The 25,981-nt window shown below is 36.1% G+C and overlaps 1 protein-coding gene across 5 annotated transcripts in view; it reads right to left on the minus strand.

Moving 5' to 3' along the window:
• Window positions 1-4,561: 4,561 nt before the first annotated feature.
• GULP1 (GULP PTB domain containing engulfment adaptor 1) overlaps window positions 4,562-25,981 on the minus strand; it is a 147,604-nt gene continuing 126,184 nt past the window's right edge. For 2 of the 5 annotated variants that reach the window (XM_090144365.1, XM_090144368.1), the window contains exons 9-12: window positions 23,440-23,667; window positions 20,512-20,650; window positions 14,210-14,304; window positions 4,563-7,372 (exon numbers count right to left, since the gene is read on the minus strand). In XM_090144365.1, the coding sequence (XP_090000491.1) occupies window positions 7,301-7,372; window positions 14,210-14,304; window positions 20,512-20,650; window positions 23,440-23,667 (534 nt within the window). In that variant the 3' untranslated portion in view covers window positions 4,563-7,300. Of the gene's footprint in view, window positions 7,373-14,209; window positions 14,305-20,511; window positions 20,651-23,439; window positions 23,668-25,981 lie in introns of all 5 variants that reach the window. The other 3 variants (XM_090144369.1, XM_090144367.1, XM_090144370.1) reach the window with 3 other exon arrangements.

Here is a 25,981-nt window from a genome sequence, read left to right on the forward strand (position 1 = left end):
GAGAAAAAAGGGAATTTTGATTGTTCTCTGCTTTATAACAAGTCAGAGGGGGGCTGTATCTGCAATGCCTTCAATATCTGCCTGCAGTTACATGTATTGTGCTTGAAATCCTGATTTGGAATGATCTGACATTTCTTCATACAGTGCTAGCTCTGATCATCTCTATCCTTGTCTACAAGTTGCAGTGCATGAAGCACATTCACGTTTCACCTTCTCAAATTCTCCTCCTAACTCAGGGGTATTTGAAGGCATCAACCTTTGTAGAAATGTACTGGTAAGCTCACTTGTGCACTACTATCTGCATTCTGCACCATGCAGCCATGGGGTATAGCAACAGAAATTCGCTTTTCAACTCTCAGGTGAATGAATCAATAAGAAAATGTTACCTTAGATATTGTAAATGTTCAGTTTGTCCACAGTTTGTTTTTTTTCACTGAAAATAAAATCAATAACACAATGGCATTGTAGTGTTTAGGTACACGATAAATACTGCTCATCATCTGTGACTTGAAAAATGCTCCAAAATTTATAATCTTTTCAGACCAGTCAAACATCATATGAGTGTCTACTGGAGTATCTGTTGTCATGTAAATCAGGTTTTCCTGTTGATAGTTTATCTGTATGAAGCTTTCTCATTGCTTTCCATTGTCTTTTGTGACCATGAAGTGCTTACAAACACCAAGAATCAGGATGATCCTGACATGCATGTGTTAAAATCAGACTGCAGAAGTCATAATACTGATAACATTCTTTTACACTTTTTCAGTGGAGAATGCCTTTTACAAATGGCTGAACTGCCTCAATATGCAGTCTGAATTATTGCTTGGAATGATCGTGTTTCTAGCTCAACCTTAGTATAAACTTATCTGCAGCAAAATGCTGGATCAGAGTCAAGTATTCCTTACAGTATTGCTTGGGATTTTTTCCTCTTTGGCATTCAAATCCTTGGCATTCAACCAGGCAGGTCTGTGAGAGACTACATCTGTGGTCCTAAGAAAGAAATCTGTTTCCTAAGTTTCATGTCTATTAATTTTGGCCATACAACTCATGTGGCTTTAGTGATCTTACTGATTTATTTATTATAGTGCCAAGACGTAGTTTATCTTGTTTACTTAGTGAACTCTAGTCACGTACTTCTTTTTAATCACATTTAGTTCTTACAAAATACCAGTGTCTTTGAAGACCTTTAAATAATAAAATGGTGTAGTTGGTTTGATTATTTCAGTTTTATACATCAATCCTTGTGATGTTATGACAGCATTCGATTTTGACGGCACAAGATTACAGCTTTGACTAATGACTAATCTTCTTAGATTACTCTTCAGTATGCATTCAATATTATGGCAATCTATAGGTACTAATAGACAATAAATCCTAACAATACTTAAACACCCTGAAGTATAGATTTAATGTCCTTAAAGATGAGAAAACAGGCGCTCAGTGTGGAAATGGAAGTTTAAAATGTCTGATAATTAGGCATTGCTTTTGATAACCTGCAAACATCAAGGGACACCTGTTTGCTTCTCAGAAGCAGTATGTCTGATCCACAATTAATACTACATAAATGTTGCTTAACTTGGGAACAGGCCATAGCTAAACGTAAACAGAGACATAATTCATATTCTAATTAATTCCCACTCATCTCATAAAACTTTTTTTTTTTTCCTTAATGTGCATCTCACACTTAACTGCCACAAATTTCAACTGAAGTCACTTCAAGTCACTGTGAAATTAAGAACTGCTCTGGCTTCTTCATAGTATCATAACCCATGCACGGTTGTAAGAACACAGGGAGCATGGCCATTGGTACGTACTTCTTCATTCTTAAAATACCAGGACATTTTATTCTAATAGCAGCTCTCTTCCACTATGAAATATTAGTACTATTTGAAAAAAAATAAAGAAACCAAAAAATATTGCATAAATACATTTAAAATGCACAGTAATATTTTGGAAAGTGAACTAGTAGAAATTCCAAGATAATGCTTGGCTTTCAGTGAAATATTCCCATCCTAACAGACTACCTTCATGCTCCTCCCTTACACCAAATTAATACTGCCTCAGAGTCTTTTGCTTTGAAGCTCAGAACTGCTCTTCAACCCTATAATACTACCACCTTCAACCTTTATATAAAATAAAACTTGGAAGTATTTAAATACCATTTGTGGTAGAGCACCAAGGAGCCATTATGAAGACTCTGTTTAGTAGACTTTCTGAGTACTTCTTCAGAAAAGACTGGGGTGGCAAGAAACTGCAAAGAAAATGACATGAAAAACCTTCAGGTTCTATTCTAAGAATCCTGTTTGGGGCAAATTCTTTTAATATAAGGAGATAAATAAGGAGTTTAGCTCACATAGGTCTACCTGTTCTTGTGGACTGCAAATGTGTCAAATCTGCTGGCTGCTGGCCCTTGTGTAATCCTGAGTTAGTCATAAATGCTGATGTGGCAGAAAAAGAGATGTTATTAAATCAATTAAGTTTCACAAAAAAAAGTTACTAAACTGCACAATATGGCATCTTTTCCCTCTTTAACTTTCTGCTGTGCTTCTTTTCTACTCCTTTGTGCTCTTCATGACAAGGGATAAAGCTTTGCTGAACTAAATAGTGGAAAATTTGAAAAAATTGAGCTCAAAACCTTGAATGCAGAGATTCTAGTTGCTGCCATTCATATGAGCATTAGAATTCCAAAACTCACTCTGTGAGACTAAGCTTTCAAGTTTTTTTAGCCCAGACTATTTATAAATTAGACTCCCAAGATTTTTCTCAAACACACATGGTAAACTGCACATTCATATGTTCAGAAACCTTTATGCACCACAATAAAATTGTTATGCAGTCCATGAAATCCACTGAAAATGTTTTAAGTTCCCAGAAGTTTTGATCTGATGAATAAACATGCAGTTTGTTTAATCTCTGTACTGACACTGAATATTGAAGTGTCTCAAGAATGATGCAGGTATTATAAATGTTAGGCCTTACTTCAAACAAAAAGTTCCCCATCAACATCAAATAATCAGACAAGAGAGAGATTTCTGTTCTCTACTGTGTTGATGAGAAGTGCTACACATTTTCACCAGTTGACAATGCAACACATCTCATTCTCTTTAAGTATATGTCTTAAGAACGGAGAAAAAAATGGAGGGTAATCAGGAGCTGAAGCTTACTTGTTAGCTTTACTTACTTTGTCTTTTTGCTAAATCTTACAGAATAAGTTGCAGGATCTTAGATTATTTTTTCATGTCTGATCAATTATTCAGCTTTTTCATTTTATTTTTTAAAATTTTCTAAATGACATCTGCATTCTCTATCTTAAAAAGCAGTAACAGAAGCCCAAAGTGCTAAATTAAGAAAAGAGTTCATCTGTAGTCATTAATAATATTTCTTAAGAGAGTGTCCAAAAGGTGACAAACTTAGTGACCAGCAGGATATAATGAAAACTGAGTCTCTGGATAGAGATCTCTCAAGCAGTTGCACATTCCTCCTTTGCACAAGAGACTCTTTTTGTGAAGCAGAACTGCTCTGTGAGAGTGAGGCCATGCTTAATGCAACAAATTGAAAAATAATCATCATAATGAAGTCTCAGAATCAGCTCAATTTCTTGGCAAGTTCAATCACTTACACAGCCACACTTACCTCTAGAAGTGTGAGAAGACTTTGGGTACCGTCTTTTTCCTTTCCTTCTTTCCATAAGGGAAGCCAAAATAAAATACAACTCTTTTTGCCACATGAAGGATTTATCTTTGCCAATTTGAATGACCTGATCAATCTGTCACGTGGAGAGACAAAAGAGAGCCACTTAAAACTGATCTAGCTGAAGTAAAAGCAAGGGGTTAAGCTAAGAGCATCCCGCAGCGATGCTCACTAACTTACCATGTGCTAAAGAACACACAAGTCGATCACATATGAGCTTATTTGGTTTAAGAAGTAATTTGACCTACGCAACACATTTACTCTTGTGGTGGTGCGATAAGCATGTAGGAAGAGAAAAGAAAAAAAGTCAATTTAACACGAAAGAATAGAAAGGGAGGAATCTTTTTTCTAGCTGTTAATATAGCTTAGGGAATATGTATCACTATAGTGGGGAAAGAAAGCACAGCACTACACAACAGAATGTGATGTTATAACCTGGTCAGCAATGTTAACAGAGTTGAAAGAAATTTGAAAAAGAAAAGATATTCAAAAGCAGAAAGTGCGGTAGCACAAATCTGATAGTACCCAAATTCAGTATTTTTTTAGGCTAAATTCACAACACCAAAAATTTGTTCTTCACTACTCCCTTAGCACTCCCTTAGCATATTTCTAACCTTACAGATGATACTGCTGCCTTTTTCAGGCTTGAACATAGAAGTCTTCTGTTAAGTGACATACCCAAGTTCACAGTTAGTAGAAGCACTTCATGTTCTCATCAGCAGGCCACCAGGCTGTGCTTTTAAAAGATAACTGAAGAGAGCTTCCGAAGACAAAGCTCTTCTAAGCAATGAGAGAACTCCTATTTAATCTAAAGAAAATAAGAGCAATTATCCACACTCCTTGTACTGGTCTCAAAGATATGTATTTACACTAATAGCCTGAAAATTTAGCTCACAATACTATTGCAATATCTGTAAAAAAAAAAACCACCAATACTAGTTGGAACACTGATACAAATTCTAAGAAAGAAGAGCAGCTTGTGTTTATTATAACTCATAGCAGAATACACATACCCCTTTCTTGCTATCCCTGACAGTGTCCAGTCCCATAAACTGTCCAAGCCCCACTTCTGCAAGAAATTAAATAGATTTGGAGTATTAGATTGATGAGAGTTTTTGAAAAAGAAGCAATTAAGAGAAAGCTTAAGATTAGTTTTCTCAGAAGCGTCAACACCATGTTCTGCAGCCCACCCCATTAACACAGGTGGATCCTACAGAGGTTGCCTTCTGTATTCCTTAATTAGCCATTAAGGTCATTTACTATCCAGGTATGCTTAAGTATAGCATAAGAGCTAAGCATAACAGGAAAAAAAAAAAGCAATATAAAAAGTCCATTAAATCCATGAAGTACTGTGGAAAGCAAGAGGAATCAACATTTCTATGTTACTAATACTAGATAGCTGCATATAGAACAAATTTCTCTCTCCTGATTACAGCTCAGGCCAAACTCAGTAACAAAAAAGGACAAAAAATGGGATGTACTTTTACAGTGGCTGACATCTGGTATCTGCTGACACCACCATGTGAAGTGACTCCAAAGCATTCTTCACAGCAGCTCTTCTGACATTTATGCACCTCCACTCCCTCCCATCCAGTGAGCATGCAACTGAATGAACACTGTGTTCCAGGATGCAATTTATTTAAAAACATTTATTTTAGGCAAAATTAAACAGACATTTGAATTTACATAGAAATACAGTTTCCAATTGGATCACACAACCTTTTCATTAAAAATGTCGTGCTTTAAGTATTTTTGTATGGATTGACCAGTTATGCAATATGTAATCATGCCATTTGCAGTCAACTATCATAAAAATCAGTAAAGAAAAACATTTCTTAAAATGTGCAAATATTATTTATTTTGGTGTTATGATCGATAATAAATGACCGCTAAATATATGCTTATTATGTAAAGCTTTTTAAAGTACAATAAAAATACAAATTCTATTTGTTAAAAAAAGGCCATTACTATGGCTACTAAACATCCTCATTATACAAATTTCAAAATACTATATGACAAACAAAATTATAAAGACTTTTCTTTATGAAACATACTATCCTATTTGTTAGTGATTTTATAGATATATATATTTTAATATATATGATACTCTATATGAATGTTCAATGAAGAATTATAGAGAGGAAGACTAATGCAATGCAGAACGTTGGCGTCCCAGTTCAGCAGGGTATATGAGCATGAGTCAAACTCAAAGGAATAACATCATTTCAGCAGACTTCTGAAGGATTTTGTTGAAGGGGGTTTAAAAATATACATACTTTAACGAATTTGCAAAATACATTTTTGTGTAAACTGTAAACCTTGAGGACAAAACCGTAAGTGTCACAAAAAGCCTCTCTGGAAAACAAGAAAAAATACCCAGCTCTCAGCTTATTTTTTATTTTCATCAACATCTTTATGTTTAAAGGGGAGAATAACAGAGTTGTTAAGAAAATTAAATTGAACAAACATGGGGTTTGGTCATTGAAAGAGTAATTATCATCCTTTTCTGAGATAAGCTCCAGATATTATTTTATTGCTTGTGCTGAAGGTTAGTGAAGAGTATGCATAGAAAGGTCAGCATTAAACTCATTAGCAGCTGAAAGTTTTGGTGTGCAGTTGCTTGTGTAACATGAAAAACGAGTGAGTATGAAGGACTTACTAACATACCGAAACCTTGCAGCAAGCTTCAAACTTATATTAAGACATAGAACATCAAAGGAGACTATGAAAACAATACTCAACAGCCCAACTGAACACTCAGGTGCTGAAAGTAGCTCACAGAAATGAACCTCTGCAAAGAGTGCCTGCCTGTGCACAAAACTACATAAATCCATCAGTAAAAGCAAAGTCATGGTCTTATGTTCAAATTTTCATTATGATTTTTGTTTTGTAATGAATTCCAAATGGTACACTTTACTGTTCAGCTATAAAATAAAACAGACAGTAGGTACTTCGTCATTTCTGCAATTTAGCAGATCTTCTATGCTATTAAACGCTAAGTAACAGACTATTTGATGGCTTCTAAAATGTGTTTTAATGACCTAAAAATCTTCCGGATTTTATAAGCTAACAACAGATATACAGTGTAATAACTGTACACAGTAATAGAAATTAATTACACAGCATACCAACTTTTTAAGCATATATCAATGGTTAATATTTTCTGTTTTTTCATTGCAACTGCAATTAATTACAGATGGAACTTTAAATAATGGTTTAAAAGCTTCCTTTCAAAATGCTGCCACCAAGTAAAGCATTACATGAAAATCATGCTTGCATCTCTGCAGAGAGGTACGTGTGAGCTTTCTGAAGAACATTTCCAGGCAAATAGTAGTAAAGAGTAGTAAACTTGGGCCAAAGTGCGAGGGAAAGAAACAACAGTGTAATTTAACTCATATTTCATAAACAAATACAACTTTATACATTTGTACAGGGAAAGACTGTTTTGTTTTTGTTTTTGGTTTTTTTTTGTTTTTTTTTTTACAGAAGCAAACCTCATACGAGTTCACATGTTGAAAAAAAGCATATTTTGGCACATGGATAATATTTGTGAATACATGTTCAGAATTAAAAAACACTGTGTAAGAATTTCACATTTAGTTTCTTGGCATCAGCATCTGCTGTCTAGTGGGTCAAGACAAAATACTGTGCCTTCAAGAGTTAATCCCATTTTGAACCCCTCCTGCAATGAAACAAGACATTGTTAATAAAAGAGAAAGCAATTCCTAGAGGATCATTTTCTCTATAAATATCTAAATTCCAGCTTATTTCTAGCTTAACTTCAAGGTAATTAGCTAAGACTGTTCTAGAGGATGGTTCACAGGGTAATTCACGTTTACACTATCTGGTCAGTCAGTTTTCTTAACTTTCTCTTAACCAATAACTTACAAAAGGACTTCAGTCTAAGAAATACTGTGTGTACATTAAGTAGTATTAGAATAAAAATATTGACTATTTGTATACATAAATTGATAGAAAAACAAACAAGTTTCACTTGAATAATATTGAACGTGAGCAAAATTCAACACAATTTATAAGCAGGAAAGATCAGATTGCTGTGTGAGAAAAAAGGTTTGTTATATTTACACTTTAAAGAGATGTAAGTCATGGACACTGCTATTAATACCAGATGTCTTGTACATTCAGCAATCCCTTATATTAGTAGTAGTCTAATAATAAATGTAGTGGTACCCAACAAAATCTCAGAGGTTTGTTCTGAGTCATTCACTGTGCAGTTACACTGAGAGGTGTTATGCTTTACAGCCTATGGCTATCTGTGCTTCACCACAAGGCAAATAGAATCATACCTGTTTTATTGTGAATGATTGAAGGATGAATTCTGAATGCGTGAAACACTCAGCAGTATCCAAATACAATGTTTTGGAAGGAGCAAATAAACTCTTAAGGAGTTAAACTCAAAATTTCTCATATTTTATTGGTAGAAACACTACTATAAGCTATATGCTCCTGCTCTCTGCATTGAAAAGAATCATTTCTACAAGTACACATTTATGGTCTGACTGTCAGAATAAAAGTCACCTTTGAATCCAGAAACGTTCAGTCTGTTTGGCAAAGGTATTGTCAAGCTGTAAGCAGCTGGAAACAAGGGCTCGGAATAGAAATGCCACAAGAACATCAACTCCAGTGGCACCTGTCACACTGCTCAGCCCAGTACTCTCGGAGTCTCCAAGTCACTTGAAGAACATTGGTTACGTGCTATGAAATCAATACTATGTACTTTTATAAAGCAAGCATCTCGTAATCAAACTAAATCTTCTTGTAAGGTAGCCTGCACTGGGACTCGACAGAAACTCAAGACTTCTCATAATGCATAGGAGTACCTCAGGAGTATACCTTTTGGCTTTAAAAGATCATTCACAAGTCAAAACAGCTTCATTTCAAACAAATGTAACCCCCAGGCTAGGTTTAAAGAGTCTGAATATTTAATAAACCCATCAGAAAGTGCCATCTGCAATGCTGAAAAATTCAATACACTTCCCAGAGATGATTACTAAATGGTCTGAGATTTTTCAGGCAAAGTCTGCGTTTTCCTAACATTCATACTATGAATTAGTGAGCCAGTAGTGTTACCAGGCTGTAAGCCTTCTCCAGTTGTGCTGCCAGGTTTGTCTTACCTGGGTGACATGATGTTGACAATGCTCACTGGCATATTTGACTTTTTTTCCACCCTCCCTTCTGTACTTTTCAACAAGCTAACAGGAGGAGCATTCAGAGCAAAAGATATTTCAAGCAAATAGACTGTGAAGTTCCAAGCCAGCATTCTGTCATAAATGAGACGTTGGTTATTTACCCAAAGGATGCAGTTTCTTGATGTAACAGCAGTCAGAAGGCAACTGCTTACACAGGAGCACCAGCCCTAGGATTAGCTAGACAGTTCAATCTGCTGAATCATAAACTTCTCAGTTCCAGTGTGTCTGAAACTCTAATATTTTTAAGCGTTTAGAAGCAGCTGCCAGTTTTGAGGCAGTAAAAGGGATAGTTTATGCTTCAACCTGAGGATTCTTGATGCAGCTATAATAGTAGAAAATCTGTGGCAACTCGTCTAACAAGGACACGACTTGATTTGTATCTCTGCTGGGAGCCCTTTCAAATCTCTGCCAGTCCTACAACCCAGCACACATCCTGTTCGTGTTCTGCACACTCCTATCTTTCCTTTATACATTTCAGAACTGCTTTGTAATGTTTAACATAGCTATATGTCCAGTGAGGTTTTTCTGGCCAGCCAGGAGCAAATCAGATCTGCACTTTTTGTACGTGCGCTCATCTCACTGTTATGCTGACCAGAGTGGATGTGTATGATATTCACCTATTATATGTCACACAAAACTCACAGGGTGAGATTCAACAGTAACTAGCAGGTCCATCTTTTCATGGCAACCACAGGGTCAAAAAACCCACAAGCAGGACATCAGGGCAATCTGGAGAGCCGTCAGAGCATTTTTCAGAATTTAAAAGAATCCAGGTTATTATTTTTATTTATTATTTTTATTATTATTATTATTTAAGGTAGAGGAAAAGAAGTCACAGGATTATGAACCAAGATACTCAAAGACTTCCCATTAAATGTGGCATTCAAAAAGGGAAAACTTCAAAACATGCTACTCCAGCAGAGAAAGGCAAAGGAATTGCAATCAAATTCCTTCAGATTAAGAAAGCACAAACTTCAGATCTCCCACAGCCATCTCCATTCCAGCCCCACAGTTTTTGCCAGCTAGCTCCAAATTCTTCAATACTTCTGGAATCTGCAAACCTATACTTCAGAAAATGCACGATAATATAATTATCCAATCAGCTGTTGTCAGCCAAGCTACAAGACAACAAGTTTTTATGAAAAGATTTTCATTTACGTCCAGGCACAGCTGAAATGTGATTAAGGCAGGTAAGAGAACATAACAGAATGCCTACAGCCTTACGTCAGCTTTCACGGTTACACTTCCTCTATACACTTCTGATGGTTCCTGCTTGAAGCTGCTGTATGTTTATTATGATATCCAGCATATGCCTACCTTCTACCCTCCACTCCAAAACCCAGCATTCACAGCTGTAATAATAATGATGTCAGTTGGAATAGCTGAGTAATTATAACTTACACTTTATTTTTGTCCTTTTCTATTGAACTGGATTAATGTATTAGGCAAAAATTTTTCTCTTAAAAATGATATACGGTCAGTACTTGGTATACATTACATGCTATGTACAATCCATTTTAATACTGAGTGTTTTAAATATTAAATTCAAACATTTCAAGTTTTCACAATGCATTCTTAGCATAACACATTGCTCTTTCATTATAAACCACATGCATCACAGCTTTTTGTACTGTCAGGGCTTGGGAAACAGTAACATTTGGTCAGAAAATATCTCAAATTGGCTGATCTTGAAGGAATGCAGACAAAGACCATCCCTGATACTGGACAGGAAATGGAACTATAAGATGTACACCTACACTGTGCTTTGCTTACGTGCTCATATCTACATGACAGCGCTTTTTTACTTCCAAGATGACTTAACACAAGCAGTGAACATCTTAGTTACACAGAAAAACAACAATATTCCACTAACATGTGATGGGTCTCCTAGAGATGCAGCAGCGCTTATTTCCAATACGAAAAGTAATCTGAAAACAACCCATCTTCCAAAATTCCCAGTTATTTTTTTCTTTCTTTTTTTTACTATTCCATTTAAAAACAACAAGCAGTAAAACACAAACTATTTCAATTTTATCACAAGGTAAATCTGCCAAAGTCAACCCATATGGCTCTTTCTGAGGTTAGATTATTTATCCCTTCACCACCTGACTTCACTCAATGACCTTAAGTCAGCACAAACTCAGTGAACCAATGATAAATCAACATGTATTGAAAAGATAATTTAGAGGGCTGAGCATAACTTATTTCGGATGGAAATTAGACAAGCCTCCTGACTACGCTGGGCTATGCAGGGAGAATGGTCTCCAGATCCTGCAGATTTTATAATATTAACTACCTTGAGATTTTAATAAATCATAGCAGCTGTTGCTAGTATGATTCAAGATCCAAGGAAACTTCACCTCACTCCAAGATTTCTGGGAAAATAGATTCATTTTAATAATGTTTGGATGCAGTCAAAATAGAAAGGATGAAAATATGTTTCAGCATAAGGGTGGAGGAAATGGGAGGTTGGAGAGTCTTCAAAGAGATGTCTGTGCTAAAAAACTAGGATCTCAACACATGCTTGAGTTTTGAGCACTCCAAGAAGATCAGCCGAGGTTGGACTAAGAAATAGAAAGAATTCTGGATCCTCCCTGAAGTTTAAACGTAAAACTATTCCCCCAGAGGTTGAGGAACTTGATCTGATTGCATTAAGTTCAGAATATCATATGCAAAGGAAAAGCACCTGCTGCTTAAAGAGTTTATCCCCAGTGCCTCTTCAGTTCTGCTGTGCTTTCTTCTCCCACTTTGCTTGCACATCCTTTTCCAACACACATGTTCTCTAAGACAGCTTTTCTGCAGACTAGGGCATGCTTGCTGAGACTGGGTTAAGGACTGGCCTGAGCTCTTCCAGGTAATCTGCCACTGGTTGGTTCTGAGGTCGCTTGTTGGCCTCTCTGAGTGTGGGTTAAGCTGAATTTAACAATATATTGTAGTATAGTATATATAATATCCTGCACTATTAGATGCTGACCTTTGTATATTAATTGAAATATATATTCATGGAAATGCAGGCCGTACTTTGAAAAAGCAAAGGCTATGAAAACAACAAGACAACAGCTCCCTTAACTTTGAATTCATTCCAGTGAAGGAATGAAATTCAGCCTGGAGAAAAGAAGGCTGTGGGGTGACCTCATTGCAGCCTTTCAGTACCTAAAGGGAGCCTGCAAACAGGAGGGGAATCAACTCTTTGAAAGGATAGATAACTGCAGAACAAGGGAAAGTGATTTTAAGTTGAGGGAGGGAAGATTTAGGTTGGATGTCAAGGGAAAGTTCTTTACAGAGAGAGTGGTGAGGTACTGAACAGGCTGCCCAGAGAGGCTGTGGATGCCCTGTCCCTGGAGGTGTTCAAGGCTAGACTGGATGGGGCCCTGGGCAGCCTGGTCTAGTATTAAATGGGGAGGTCGGTGGCCCTGCCTGTGGCAGGGGGGTTGGAGATTCATGATCCTTGAGGTCCCTTCCAACCCTGGCCATTCTGTGAAAGCAGCTGACATTATTCTTAACTTTTTCTGAATTTTAGATTTCTTAGAGGACATCACATGCTTTGTTGTTTGACCTTTTGTGGCAGGCATTTCACCTTTCCTCTTGTAGGCTGTTTCTAGCAACAAATGATCTCTAGCATCTTTGACTCATTTTAAGTTTTGAATTATCTCCAATTGAAAACACATTTACATAGATGGCTGTACTAGTATAAAAATCTATGTAACCAAAAGGTTTTACATAGACCATTTCATTCATGGCCATCCAAAGAACAGCACTGGACATTTCAGTATCACACAAGGAAAAAGAGTTGTAATATCAGATGATCAAACACATAAAAGAAGTTTCAATTCAGCTATCCTCACCTTAAAAATTGTACGCTTCTAAAAACGCGAATGGCCCTGACATACAGAATTGTGTATATAAAATACAAATCTTAAATCTTTTTTTATATATCTACATTTGTATGAAAATACAAAACATTTATAAATAAAATTAAAGCATAAAAACACCAGACATGAGCATATATACATTTCAGTTATAAATGCTGTAAATACCATTATTAAAATATGATATACCAACCATCGCTGACGCTAGGCACCCAGGAAAGCATAAGAAGATAAAAGAGATAAGGAGAAAACATTTTTCAATTTGTATTTTGCAGCACTGATTCATACAACCTACAGAAAGAACTTTATATGGCAACTAAATGTAACCCTAATCTAAAACGATAGAAGAATGTCATAGAAAAGTAACTTCATGTAGCTTTTGCTTTGTCCAAGTCAGAAGTGAATTTTTTTCCACATCCTGTCAGTTTTGCACTTGACTTAGCTGAATTAAACGTGAACAACTTTTACATCAACACAATAAATTTTCAGTCAGGGTGTCAAGGTATGCTGGGTTCTATGTGACACACATTTACTGATCAAATAAAAGAATAAAATATGTATGCGCACAACACAGCAGACTTATTAGACTTAACTAATGAAATATTATTTGCAACATAACACAGCAATACATAAAGATTAGCTTGTTTTGTCTTGTGTCAGAGTAGAAATTGATGTTGAGTTCTCCATTTCATGACTTATCAAAAATCTTTGATAAAGATGTCTACCAAACCATTTCTTGATGCTTCGTAACATGATAGCACATAGAAGTCATAGCCTAACTATATAAAATTTTGACAAGACACCGTCATTGCTGGCAGGCTGCTGTGAAAAAACAGATAAGCAAGCTGGCAAGGAATTGGCAGTTGGCAAAGTTTGAGACCTAGCCCACAATTTGAAGTCTTTCTCCTAGAACTGCTTCAAATTGAAATCAACATCTAAACAGATAGCATAGAGTATTTCAAAATCAACAAACATTTCCTGATGAAAAAATACCTGAGTTCTTGAATCAGTTCTCAATAGTCTGTGGCCCCAAATGCAATAGTCAGGTAAGACTATAGAGGCAGCAGAAAATTTCTGAGGAATAACAAAGGTCAATGCATATGTAGGCCTCTAACAACAGCTCTTTTTCAAACTTGCTCAGTCCCTTCCCAGTAAAGAGCAATGTCCATTTTGCTTACAGCACTGATAAGCCTTAAATAATTTCAGGTGTCTGTCCGATTATTACCCTGTGATAACATCTTTGAAGATTTTCAGGCTGATAAATACCAATTCCCCATGAGTACAAGAATATTGGTTGTCTTCCTTTTACATTTTTTCCCCCCTCCCCTATGTATCTATGAGTGTACAGTCTGGAATATGTCTTAAAATCACTGTAAAAATTTATTTCAATAATATTCACGCATCCACAGGAAACTGCATAATTGAAAATGCAATGGTTACCTGCATCTCATCTAGCTTGGATTGAATGTCTGGAGGGAAATCTCCTGCTCCACAGCTAAAAGGGTCAAAAGGTTCTGCTCCAAAAAGGTCTCTCTCTGGAAAAAGAGAAAAATGAGTCACTGAGGGAAAAGGCATGAGCTATGACAACAGCTCTTGAAAAACTCAGCTTACATGTTACAAGCTGAATAACAGCACCTTCAGATATGAAGATGATTAAATGCAATTTTTAAACATTCAAATTCAAAAATCAGGTCTTGATTAGTTTTTGAAGACCAGATACTCAATTTTTTTTCCAATAATGCCAACAACTTCTGTTTAAGCCTTTATGGACCTTTCATTAAATGGTTGTGCTTTCTAGAGGAATTTTAGGGACCTGAGGAGAAGAAATTCCAGTCTGAATAAGGGAGCTCCTACTGAAGTGCCTTTTGGAATCAGAGTTCTGAATATTTCATAAATGAAGATGGAACAGCTGGATGTCAACTGCCAAATTTCATTATGTCAGAAGCAAATTCTCACAAACAAATTAGCCTTCATATCTCTTCATACCTGCCACTTCTGACCATCAGGTTAAGGACTTCTGTAAATTACCCTTACTCACGGAATTTCAGTTCTGCATTTGATAGAGTTCCTCAGTGCACTGTTAGTAGTTAATAAAACTAATTAGTAGAGTTGTAATACTCAACCAAAGAACAGTCAAGGAAGAATAAAAGAAAACACAGAAGACCATGACATACTGCTTGCCCTAAAATTTCACTAAAACTGGATCCATAAATGCAATGACTGCATTTTTTTTTTCCTCTGTCATGTCATATGGTTTCTCACTTATAAAAGCAGGATCCCTTTCACTGCTGAGGTGTTTTTTGTATTTGTGTGTTTCTTTTTTGAAACACCTCCAAGAATTTTTTTTTTTCCCTTACTGGAACTGCGTAAGGCTAGTTCATCCTCACATCCAACAGCCCAGATATTTTTACTTCTCAGTAACGGGAATATTTTTCTCTACATGATAGAGTGCCATCTATACAGACATGTTCTTTCCCATACTGTACTGTGACTGAAACTAGCATGAAACATTCTGCTAACACAGTTCAACCACACTGATGGCAACACTCATAAAACAAAGTCTCGTAGTTGCTGAAGAGAATATTAAACTTCCTAACCTTCACAGTTGTCCAGGACGAAACCTGGTAATCAGACTGCCTAACTCAAAATCACATTGGATTCATAAGTGAGTAGGAAAAAACACCCTTAATATCTTTGAAATTAGTATCTTTTTCTGTTTTAGCTCTGGATTTTACTCTTAACATACAAGATATTCAAGCTGACAATTGACAACCTGACATTAAATCTATGTTGTTCCGCCACATTAGGAGGGCTGAAGAGTGTTAATATAGCTAAAAGTCTTTATTTCATCATTTATAGAGTCCACATTCTAGGCCTGTACCTGTCTAGACTCCTCAACATTCTATTGTGCAAATACGTTTCCATGGATTTTGACATGATATTTGATGTTACCACACTGCATTGCACAGCATGTATCTTAAATAATTAGAATATTATGTTCCCATAATATTGTACAAGAACAAGCAGGAACTGGAGTAATTACACATTTCAATCACATATTTAAGCCATGGCTTAACAGCCTTAGACTACCACATAGGAACAAGGGATGGCCCAGATCTGAGAACCTCATTCCAAAAGCCCACTTAAGCAAAAAAAAAAATAATCTAGTCTTTCCCGGCAGAGGCAGACTACCCTATGTAAAAGAGACATCAACAAAAATAACCCAATGGAAAAATTATAATCAACCTCATCCCTTGCCTCTCTCACAGCCAAAACGGGCCTGCTCAAGTACAGTAAGTACTACCACCATCTTTACATGTTCTTATACTCCTACTCAGTGATCTTCAGATGTGCAGCAACTTGCAATCTGACCTTTTTGGGGAAAAAATGATTATGTTTTATGTCCCTCCTAAGTTTATTTGCTCATTATCTAGGTCCATTTCTTTATTTTTTTCTTCTCTTTTTTCCTCTTCTTCGTAAGTTCTTTTTACTCTAAAAAGGGAATCACAGAATCACAAAGAGCTGACAGTTTTCTATGCAGTCAGATAGCTTAAAGCAGCCAGTTTCAATACCAGGCCTTTGCAAACATTCAAGGAATGTATTTATGAAAGAACAGTAAAGAAAACAGTTCTTTCATTTCCAAGTACTGTAATTACATCACTATTTTTGAAAGCAAGTATTATGAACATTACTCTGGACATTTTATTAATGCCTAAGTATTACACTTATTTATGACAGTATTGAGCTAATTAAAAGGAGAATGGTAGAAGCTTTAACTCCTTCAGTGGAACATATCTTCATGTCAAAGGTAATTTCATTCAAATTGTTATTCAAGGCAGACTTTAAAATTAAACAGAGAAGAACTTATCAGTGATGGAGCTACTAAGTCCCGTATGGAATCAAATTTTAAAAATAGTTATTTCCTAGCTGAATTTCCCTTAAATGCTTTGGGAAACCATCTATATTACAATTTGATATCCATTTCAATGAAATGGCTGTGAAAGTCCATAAGACAACAGGCTCGCTGCTTTTCTGCATTTTAAGTTTGTGTGTTGTCAGAGAGATTGCATTGCTGAGTCAGAGTACCATGAAATACATCCAATCAGTATTTCTCTTTGAAACAAAAGATGAATAAGTGGAAACTGGATGAAATTTATCCACTGCAAAGCTCCACTGTTGCATGGCATTTCCATAACCTTTGCTGCTGGTGTTTACTGTTCACTTTTTAGCTCCATTTTAGCAGAAACAACACAAATCAGCAATGTTTTATTTCATGCTGAAGTACTAGCAAGAAATTACGTTAAATATAACAATAGTAGCTTGCTTGGCACACTCTCCAAAATACCTGTAGTGTAGATGGGCATTTCTTTCTCCAGTACAAACTGGTAAACCTTTGAAAGCAATCCCTTTGAGCAACACATATAATTTCCATTCCCTCCTTCTGAAAAATTCCTTTCCTTACTGGTGGAAAATAAACTCACTGCTTGGGAAACCAATGAACAAATTGAAAATCATAAAATAGTGATGCTTTACATCTGTAACTCAAAGCGCAGAAAGACATGAACAAATAGTAAATTGTTATTTCTGTGGCTGACCTGACATTCAGGACAAGAAATGAGTAACGCTGGAGAATAGCAGTCTACATTCCATAATGAACTCAGAACTAGCAAGAATTAAACCAACAAAACTCTGCAAATATTTGGCATTTCTGCTTTATTTTGCATCCCAAACTTCTTTACATTAGCTATCATCCAGACACAGAGTTATGCTGATATATGCTTTCCCCAAATGTCCTAGGAGCAGCTATAATGACAAATACAAATTAATCACATTGAAGATAAGTACCCAAGAAAATATTTGGAATAAGCTAAGGAAATGAGGGCCAGGAAGCCTTTCCCTTAGCTGCAGGCTACTCCATACTTTTTTTTTTTGTAATTATTACAGCATAACAAATTGTTCCATCATTATTCTTACAACAGATTCTGAAATGATAACTCTCGGAGCAGATTTCTACACCTGCCAGTTGTGACCTTGGGTTTTTGTAGGTTCTTTAAGTGAAATAAACTTTCAGTAATTTGACAACATGTTCCTCTCCAGTTCTTTTCTGAGATACAACACTGTTGTGCCAACAAGAAATATACAAATTAATTTCTCTTCACAATAACTTACAAGAACTTGCAGTCTCTTACTCAATGCTCTCAGAAAGCAGCAGCATAGTGTCAAAACTGAGTTTTTGGTTGCTCTATGTGTACATCAATTTTTCAGTTAAGCAATTATTATACTGGGCTGCCATGTTTATGTTTAGCCTGCAAGCCAGGGACTGTAAAATCAGCTCTAAAAGTAGTAATTCTCTGCAACATTTCAGGTAAAAATTCAACTCTGGAAAGGGCTTTTGTTTGTAAAAGAATCACCCTTTTTGTAATCATTACCTATAGCGACATCATTTATTTGTTCAACCTACAAATTCCTGCCCAAAGAACATGAAATTTTCTCCTTTAAAATAGAAAAAAGAACATCCTACTATTACTGACATATCCAGTAGTGCATAAACATCTACTGAGTAGTTGTGTTGCTGTGCTGCTAAATAGGAATTGAAAACTTCAAGAATCTTTTCACTTTTTAAAAAAATCTCAAATGATTTGGAGATAACTAGCTTTCAAAGGAAGGCCATGCTGCACTCTTCTTAGAGTGCTAGGCATTATGAACTATTTGCTGAGAGATGGGAAAAGCAAAAGGTATAACTCAATTATAAAAGCTATAAAAAGTTATAAAAGTATAAAAAACTATAACATTATCTTATAATTCTCAAGGGTTGTAGCAAAGGGAGTGAGAAGAATGTGAAAAGATGACTTCAGAAAAAGCGAGACTGCACTTTGGCTCCTTTGGTTGCCACCCATCTGACTTGTATTGGAAAAAGACATGCCAGTCTGTCTCTACTGGCACCAATAACATATAAAAAATAAAATATAAAATGTATTATTGTACTCTATTAGTACTGCAAAATTACTCGGCTTGAATGAAGTTTTTAAGGGATCTGAACTTTCTAACACACTAAGCACTTGTTTGATTAGAAAGTGTTCTACTTCATAACTGCCTTTTTTAAATACATCAAAAGATGTTAATAGCTGATGAATGCAATAATTTGCAATGTACAATGTACCAAGCTGGGAGGAATATTAGGAAATTAAGATATTAGGAAAAACCTCTTCTCTGCAAGAGTGGTGAAGTACTAGAAAAGGTTGGCCAGGGAGGTGGTTGAGTCACCATCCCTGGAGGCACTTAAGGATAAGGTAGATGTAACACTTAGGGACATGGTCTAGTGAGCAATACTGGTGGTAGGTGGACTGTTAGACTAGATGATCTTAGAGGTCTTTTCTAACTTTAATGACTATGATTCTGTGATACAGCCTGAAAATGCATGGCTCAATAGCATACACAGACTGCTATATCATTCTGTAATCCTCTCTCTGAAGCAAGGCACAGAATTAGCAGGCAGCTGTTGAGATGTGGCACTGCCCTGCTTAGTCTCTGAACTCTGTAATCATAATTGAAAATCAAATGCAATAAATGCAGAATAAACACAACACTTTTAAATAGTGCATATGATTAAGTTATCCCTATTATTTTCTGTATTGTAAAGCCCTTTAAAGTGTTTAAACATATAAAGAAACCAGAAAAGTAGAGTACTCAAAATTACTCTGACTTCCATGTAAGCCCACAAAATTTCTAGCAGTGATTTCAATGGCACTGAGGCAGGACAACAGCTAAAATCAAAAATCTCATCTTGTAATCCAAGTTACTACTTCTGAAGCTGCATATGCACACTGAAATCAATTTTATGGCAATATCTGCAGTTTGATGAAAAAACTTGAAGGTTTTTGTTTTTTTTTTTTTAAGGGGGGGCAGTTAAAGCTGTGCACATAAGGCACTAGGGAAGATGCTCATCAACTCAAGTTTTACACTATCGTTACAACTGTGCACGGCTTGCATTCATACCTGAAAATTCTACATATTAGGAATGTTCCTACAACCTCCAGCACTGCTTGTGTGTGTGCTTCCTCCTCCTCCCTGAGCAGTTTCCAAAGCTTTCAAAAATTATCTCTGGGTTCCTAAAAGTTTTCCAGTTAAGCTGAAAATATTATCCTAATTGCCTTTAAGCATTTGAAAACTAAAATTGCTATTATTAAACATCTTTCAGAGATTTTCAGGAACGGTCCACAAATCTGCAGAATTTCATCAACTGTAACTGAAAAACAAAGCAGTACATGATATGAAAAATGGTGTTAAAAATATTATTTCATTGGACTATATTTTGATGGATTTCTTCAGCTCTTCCTTTTGTATCATCACCACCACATTCACATACTGTATTCCCAGGAAACATAGGTTTTAGATGCTACAGCTGTAGCAAGGAAAAAACAAGGAACTAAAAATATTTCCTCAATTAACTACAGGAAACATATAGCAAAAGAAAGGCCACATTATCTTCCCCAAACAGACTCCTTCAAACTGTTTAAATAATATTTTCAGCAAGTAAATATATTTATTTATAATGCAGCTTGGCAGCAACATCAATGACTTACGGAAGATGGTATTAAAATTGAATGGTATTATCAAATGTAACAGAGAACTTGTATCTGACTTTTCATGCAAAACATGTGTGTTTTTCATTTTTTGTTTTATGTTTTCCTAAAAAAAAAGTAAGATTAAGCAAAAATTAGGTCAGTTGTCAAAGAACTTACTGATCTCTGCAGATCTACTGGGTACTGGAGGAGGCTGTGTACCATTGCGAGTAGGTGTTGATGACTGAGGGGATATGGGAGAAAAGGGAACCATATCAAAGATGTCAGTGGAGGGCGATTTAGGCGTCACACAGCCTGCCTACAATAAGGACAATAAATATTAGGGAAATGTTTCACATGGAAAAAAAAAATCACAACACTGATCTTTTTCAGCATGCAGATAAAAATTACAGTTTCAAAATAGTTTAAAAAAAAAAAAACACAAAACATCAGCATGCACAAAACAGCTCCTGACACCAAGCACATGGCATTTGCAGTTTATAGTCTCAGACATGCTAAACCTCTCCAAATACATAAGCAGCATTGTAATTATTCCATTTTCAGTAAATCTAGTACAACCAGACACGTATCACAGTTAAGCCTGAAAAAGCTGGATAATTAGCAGTTCTATACTCCCAAACTGTGAATACAGATGTGTTCAACAAGACCCTGTTAAGAAAATATGGCAACAACAATATACTACACTCCTGAATGCACAGAACAAGCACCTAAATTAAAAGACACGATCCCAATTATTGCTTCTTCACTAATTCTTTCTTGTGCCATCAAAAATCCCAGGGGATGGAAAGGTCACATGTATTTTTTGATAAGTAACAACCTAGACATACAATACGCTGAATATTGGTATCAGAAATTAAACTCTTTTCTTTCAGTGTGAAACAGAAGTGATGTCATTCATAAAACACAAAACCTTGACAGGCTTCTAAAAAACAACAGATAAGCAAATAAACCCTAAATACAACAATCATGACCACTCTACAGCCTTATTTGTCTTTTAATCACTCATTCCTCCTGCCATCAGTCCATTAATTGAGGACTTTTTAATTGACATTGACACTAAAACAGGTGATAAAATAGTTTAGAGTTCTGATTGACAAGCTGAAGGCAAAATATATATGCCAAACTAATGTTAATTTTATTAATTAGACAACACAAAAAAATGCCTTCATGTATAAGAGAGACCGTGCTGTCAGGCAGAGGGAAAGTCTGCTCCTCTAAAATAAGATTCAGTTTGACTAGAATATTCATATGAAAATTTATAATTGCCGTTTTAATTAGTCATACAGACCCTTTTATTGAAAAAAAAACAAACAAAACCATGAAATGTGGCAAATAGATTTGTCTTTCACAATGCTGAGAGTTTCAGGGCCCTAAAACTCAATTTGCTATGTGTTTTTTAGTGTCTTTGCTGCAGTAACTGAAGCTGTCACTCATAACACACACCAAATCTCTAAGGCAAATCCTTGGGAAGCCTCAAACTGCCTCTCTTCCTCTCCAGAGGCTGCAGATAGAGAAAGCACTTTAATCCATCATCTTTCACTCTGTGCATTGCTTAAAAAGAAAACTCTACTCCTAAGTTCAACATTACCTATTTCTTAGGTATTCTGAGTTCATACGTTTGAATTTGAATTTGGAAAGATCTGAAATACTTCAATACTTCATAAAAAACAAGGATATTTCTACCCTAGGTGTACTGAAATGACAAGCATAAAAGCAAGCCACATGTCACATGCTGCTTTTTTTCTATTGAAAAAAACCAACAAATACTAGAATTCTTCCCATGTTGGTATTCCCTGGCAATTCCCTTCATAAAAAACTAACTTGCAAGATTTTTACATATGCAGAACTTCTGCTGACCTCAGTGTGTGCTTGCTCAGCAATTTCAATGATTGTTGTGGAAAAGGTATCAGTGAATATTCATTAGGCACAAGTGGCTCTTACTGCTGCTTTTATGGACCTTGCATTAACCTTCTGGTGCTTTCATGCACTGTCAGAGATTCAGTAAAATGTTGGAGGAGATTGTCCAATGTCATCTGCTGCCAATAAAAGCAATGCATGTGCCTGACTTATCATAAACATACTAAGAGTCTGACATTCCATTCTTCACAGTAACAAAACTATGTCTGATTGCAGATAGGTTTCATCTGCATCAGTGAGGCAGGATCAACTTCAGTATGTAAGTACATGCCATGTACATTAATCTACACTGCCCATTAAAGTTGGTGAATAATCCTAGAATGACTCTGAGATGGTAAATGCTAGTGTAGATTCTCCTTATTGGCTAAGTGTTTATGGATACGAAGATGCAACAATAAATAAGCAGCATTTATGTTTAGTCATAAGTCTTTTTAGCACGAAAGCAAAAATCAGACTTTACACTGACATTTTCTGCTTATGTCATGTAGTTGAAGTTGCTAGACATTTTGATACTATTCATACAATTTCTTTAAAACTAAAATTCAATCATTTAAATAAATGTCTATTTTAAATGCTTTGAACACAAGAAGCATTTGTATTTAGTGAACACATGCAGAAAGCCATGGTTTGCCAAATACAGCCAGATGTTATTAGCAAATTAGCAAATGGAAGAAATGTTGAGAGTATTTAGCACATTGCCATGAGAAAGCAGACAATATGCATTGTTCATATTTTAAAATAATTTCAGGCCTTCATTTTGCACAGTTTTTATAAAGTATACTAAAATGTATTGAACAGCTGATTACTTCTCCAGTAATTTTTGAAGGAAAAAACCTTCAGACCGGATCTTTAGAATTGTTTGGTTTGAATAGTTATCCTTCATAAAGTGATTTTAACAAAAGACTGACATATGAGAGATTCATTAGTGGACTAAATTCAAAATGTTGCTAAAATAAGAACTTACATTTTAGGAGTGTAAGGAAAAAAAGCTACATAGAAAATAGAGCAAGTCTTTTCAAATTCTGTATTTTAAGAGAATTCCAAGAGAATCAAAGAAATTTGATCTATTCTTGCATCACTGTACAAAATGTGAAATTTTAACATGTTAATACACAGCTGAGAAAGAACAGGAAAGTCAAAAAAGAGAAAGCTTTTGCACAGCAGGATTACACGAGGTCTTGGACAGCCGTATTCACTGGATGGCTTTGGAAGACCACTTTTTGAAGGTGGTGGTATTAATAATCCAGCTGGTAGTCTAGAGTCAGGAGAACTCCTAGGAGTAAGCGTAATGGAAGAGATATCTAAACAAGGAGGTGGTGAATCCTCATTGTTACACCAGAAAAAAGTAGAGGGTCTTTGAAACATATGTTCATCATTATCACACTTTATGTGCAGCAGCTGAAAAGGAATCACAGAAAGAAAACACTCTGAGGAACTGAATGAGGCGTCAGGGAAAGAAGAATAAAAAGGCATTTCATACTTCAAAAAAGGTTGTCTGCAACTTGTCAGTACTATAGTGAAAGGATACAAAACTAAATAATACTTCAGAACCAAATCTAAACAGTGCTGCAACAAGAGGTAGCCCAGAGTTAACTACAATGAAGACAAATTGCACCTCAATAATTACATTAAAATAAAATGATGACAGGGATCTTTCCAAAAGTGGACATTTCAGGTGTGCTGACAAAAGTCCAAATTCACATACAAACAGCAGTATCTCACATCTGCACATTTATACGGGCAGTTAAGCACATATCATGGAAGGTAAAGTTACCATAGTGATTATGGTACAGGCCAGGGGTTTTTTTGCTCCACACCATGAAACACCCATTTATATCCCACAGATATTTATAGAAAAAGAAATATTTAAGTTTTCTTACAGTAGAAGCTAACAGCACATACATTCTAAGGCTTACATTAATATCAGACTTTCTTTCATTTCCTTAACTTGAGAGCAAACATTTATAGACAGTAATCTCCTTCTGCTATCTTTTCTGTGCACATGAATAATTCAACATAGGAAACTGTATTTTCAGTAGGTATCTCAAAAGCAGCAAATGAATCCTTATTTCTGTACAACAGCAGCACAGACCCAGAACAAAACTTCACTGCTGGGGAAATAAAAATGTTGAGGTGTGTAGTACTCTTTGAATCTCTGAAATCTCACATAACAGCTTGTCACAGAGGCAAATAACAGCTGGTTAGAGCATCCACGTAAGCTGACGGAGTGCTAATTGCACAGTTCTGGTCTGAATTAGACGAGCTTGAATCAGTCTGCCTCACACGATCAGGGTCTATTTACCTCTACATTCCAGCAACATTCTTTGCATTTTGAAAGGGAAGCTGAGGGTTCTGTCCACCTTGATTCAATAAGTAATTTTTTGCCTGAATGGAAGATGTCTGCAAAGCATAATAGGTTATCAAAAATTTGGATCTTGTCCAGGTGAAACATAGAGCCTTTATGACTGGGTTTGGAAATAAAAGCCAAAAAGTAATGTCTTCAAATACTTGGTTTAAGAAACATGCCCAACCAACCCTTTTAGGGGACCAAACAGTAACTTCTGCAAGTATATCAAATGAAATAGCAATAAAATGCATACAGGATGCAGAACTATAAGGATGAACTCAATACAGCATATTGTAAAATTGAAGAATCAGAAAACAAAGAAAGAAAGAACATGAGTATCTTCCCCCCTGGCAATCTTAATGGAAAAGATGAATCAAGTGATATGCCTAAACACATTCCAGAACTGTTTTCTGGATTCTGCAGTTCCAACTTCTATGTTGGTTTTGCTTCGTTTTTGCACTTCATACATATGTTAAAGCTTCTGAAGCTTTTAAGAGGCACCCTATGCTTCTAGGTCACTACTTAACATTATAATGGTTAAATCCATAAATATCTTACAAAGAGAAAAAAGGTGAGGCTTTGCCAACAATGTCAGAGCAAGAAGCACTGAGTTGTCATGTAGACATTAAAGACCTATTTTCCTGAATATTCCTTTTTTTTTTTCCCCATCTGAAGTCAGAGTCACACAGTTGTCATAACTTCCTTCTTTGCTTAGCCATGTTGCTAAAAAAAAAAAAACCTTCAAGGTACAAATGACAAGCTTCAGCCATGATGAAAAAACATCAACAATTTCTTATCAAACCGGTGTTGAGTGACGTTCCTCACAGATCACTGCTGGGACTGGTGTTACTTAACATCTTTGTAGGTGACGTGGGCAGTGGGATCAAGCACACCTTCAGCAAGTTTGCAGACAACACCAATCTGAGTGGTGCAGATGACACACTGGAGGGATGCTATCCAGAGGAACCTGCACAGGCTTGAGAAGTCACACCATTCCAATCTTATGAAGTTCAACAAGACCAAGTGTAAGATCTTGCATCAGGGCTGGAGCAATCCCAAGCACAGATACAGGCTGGGCAGCAAATAGCTTGGGAGAAGCCAGGGGAAAAAGGATTTGGGGGTGTTGGTTGATGAAAGATTCAACATGAGCCAACAATGTGCACTTGCAGTCCTGAAAGTTAACCATATCCTGGATTGCATCAAGAGAAGTGTGACCAGAAGGTTGAGGGAGGTGATTCTGCCCCTCTATTCTGCTCTCGTGGGACCCCACCTGGAGTAGTGCATCTGTTTTGGGGCCCCCAACACAAGGATGTGGAACTGTGGGAGCAAGTTCAGAGGAGGGCCACGAAGATGATCAGAGGTCTA

The sequence above is a fragment of the Phasianus colchicus genome, chromosome 7 (genome assembly GCF_987193195.1).
Source record: "Phasianus colchicus chromosome 7, bPhaCol1.hap1.1, whole genome shotgun sequence".
Lineage (NCBI taxonomy): Eukaryota > Metazoa > Chordata > Aves > Galliformes > Phasianidae > Phasianus > Phasianus colchicus.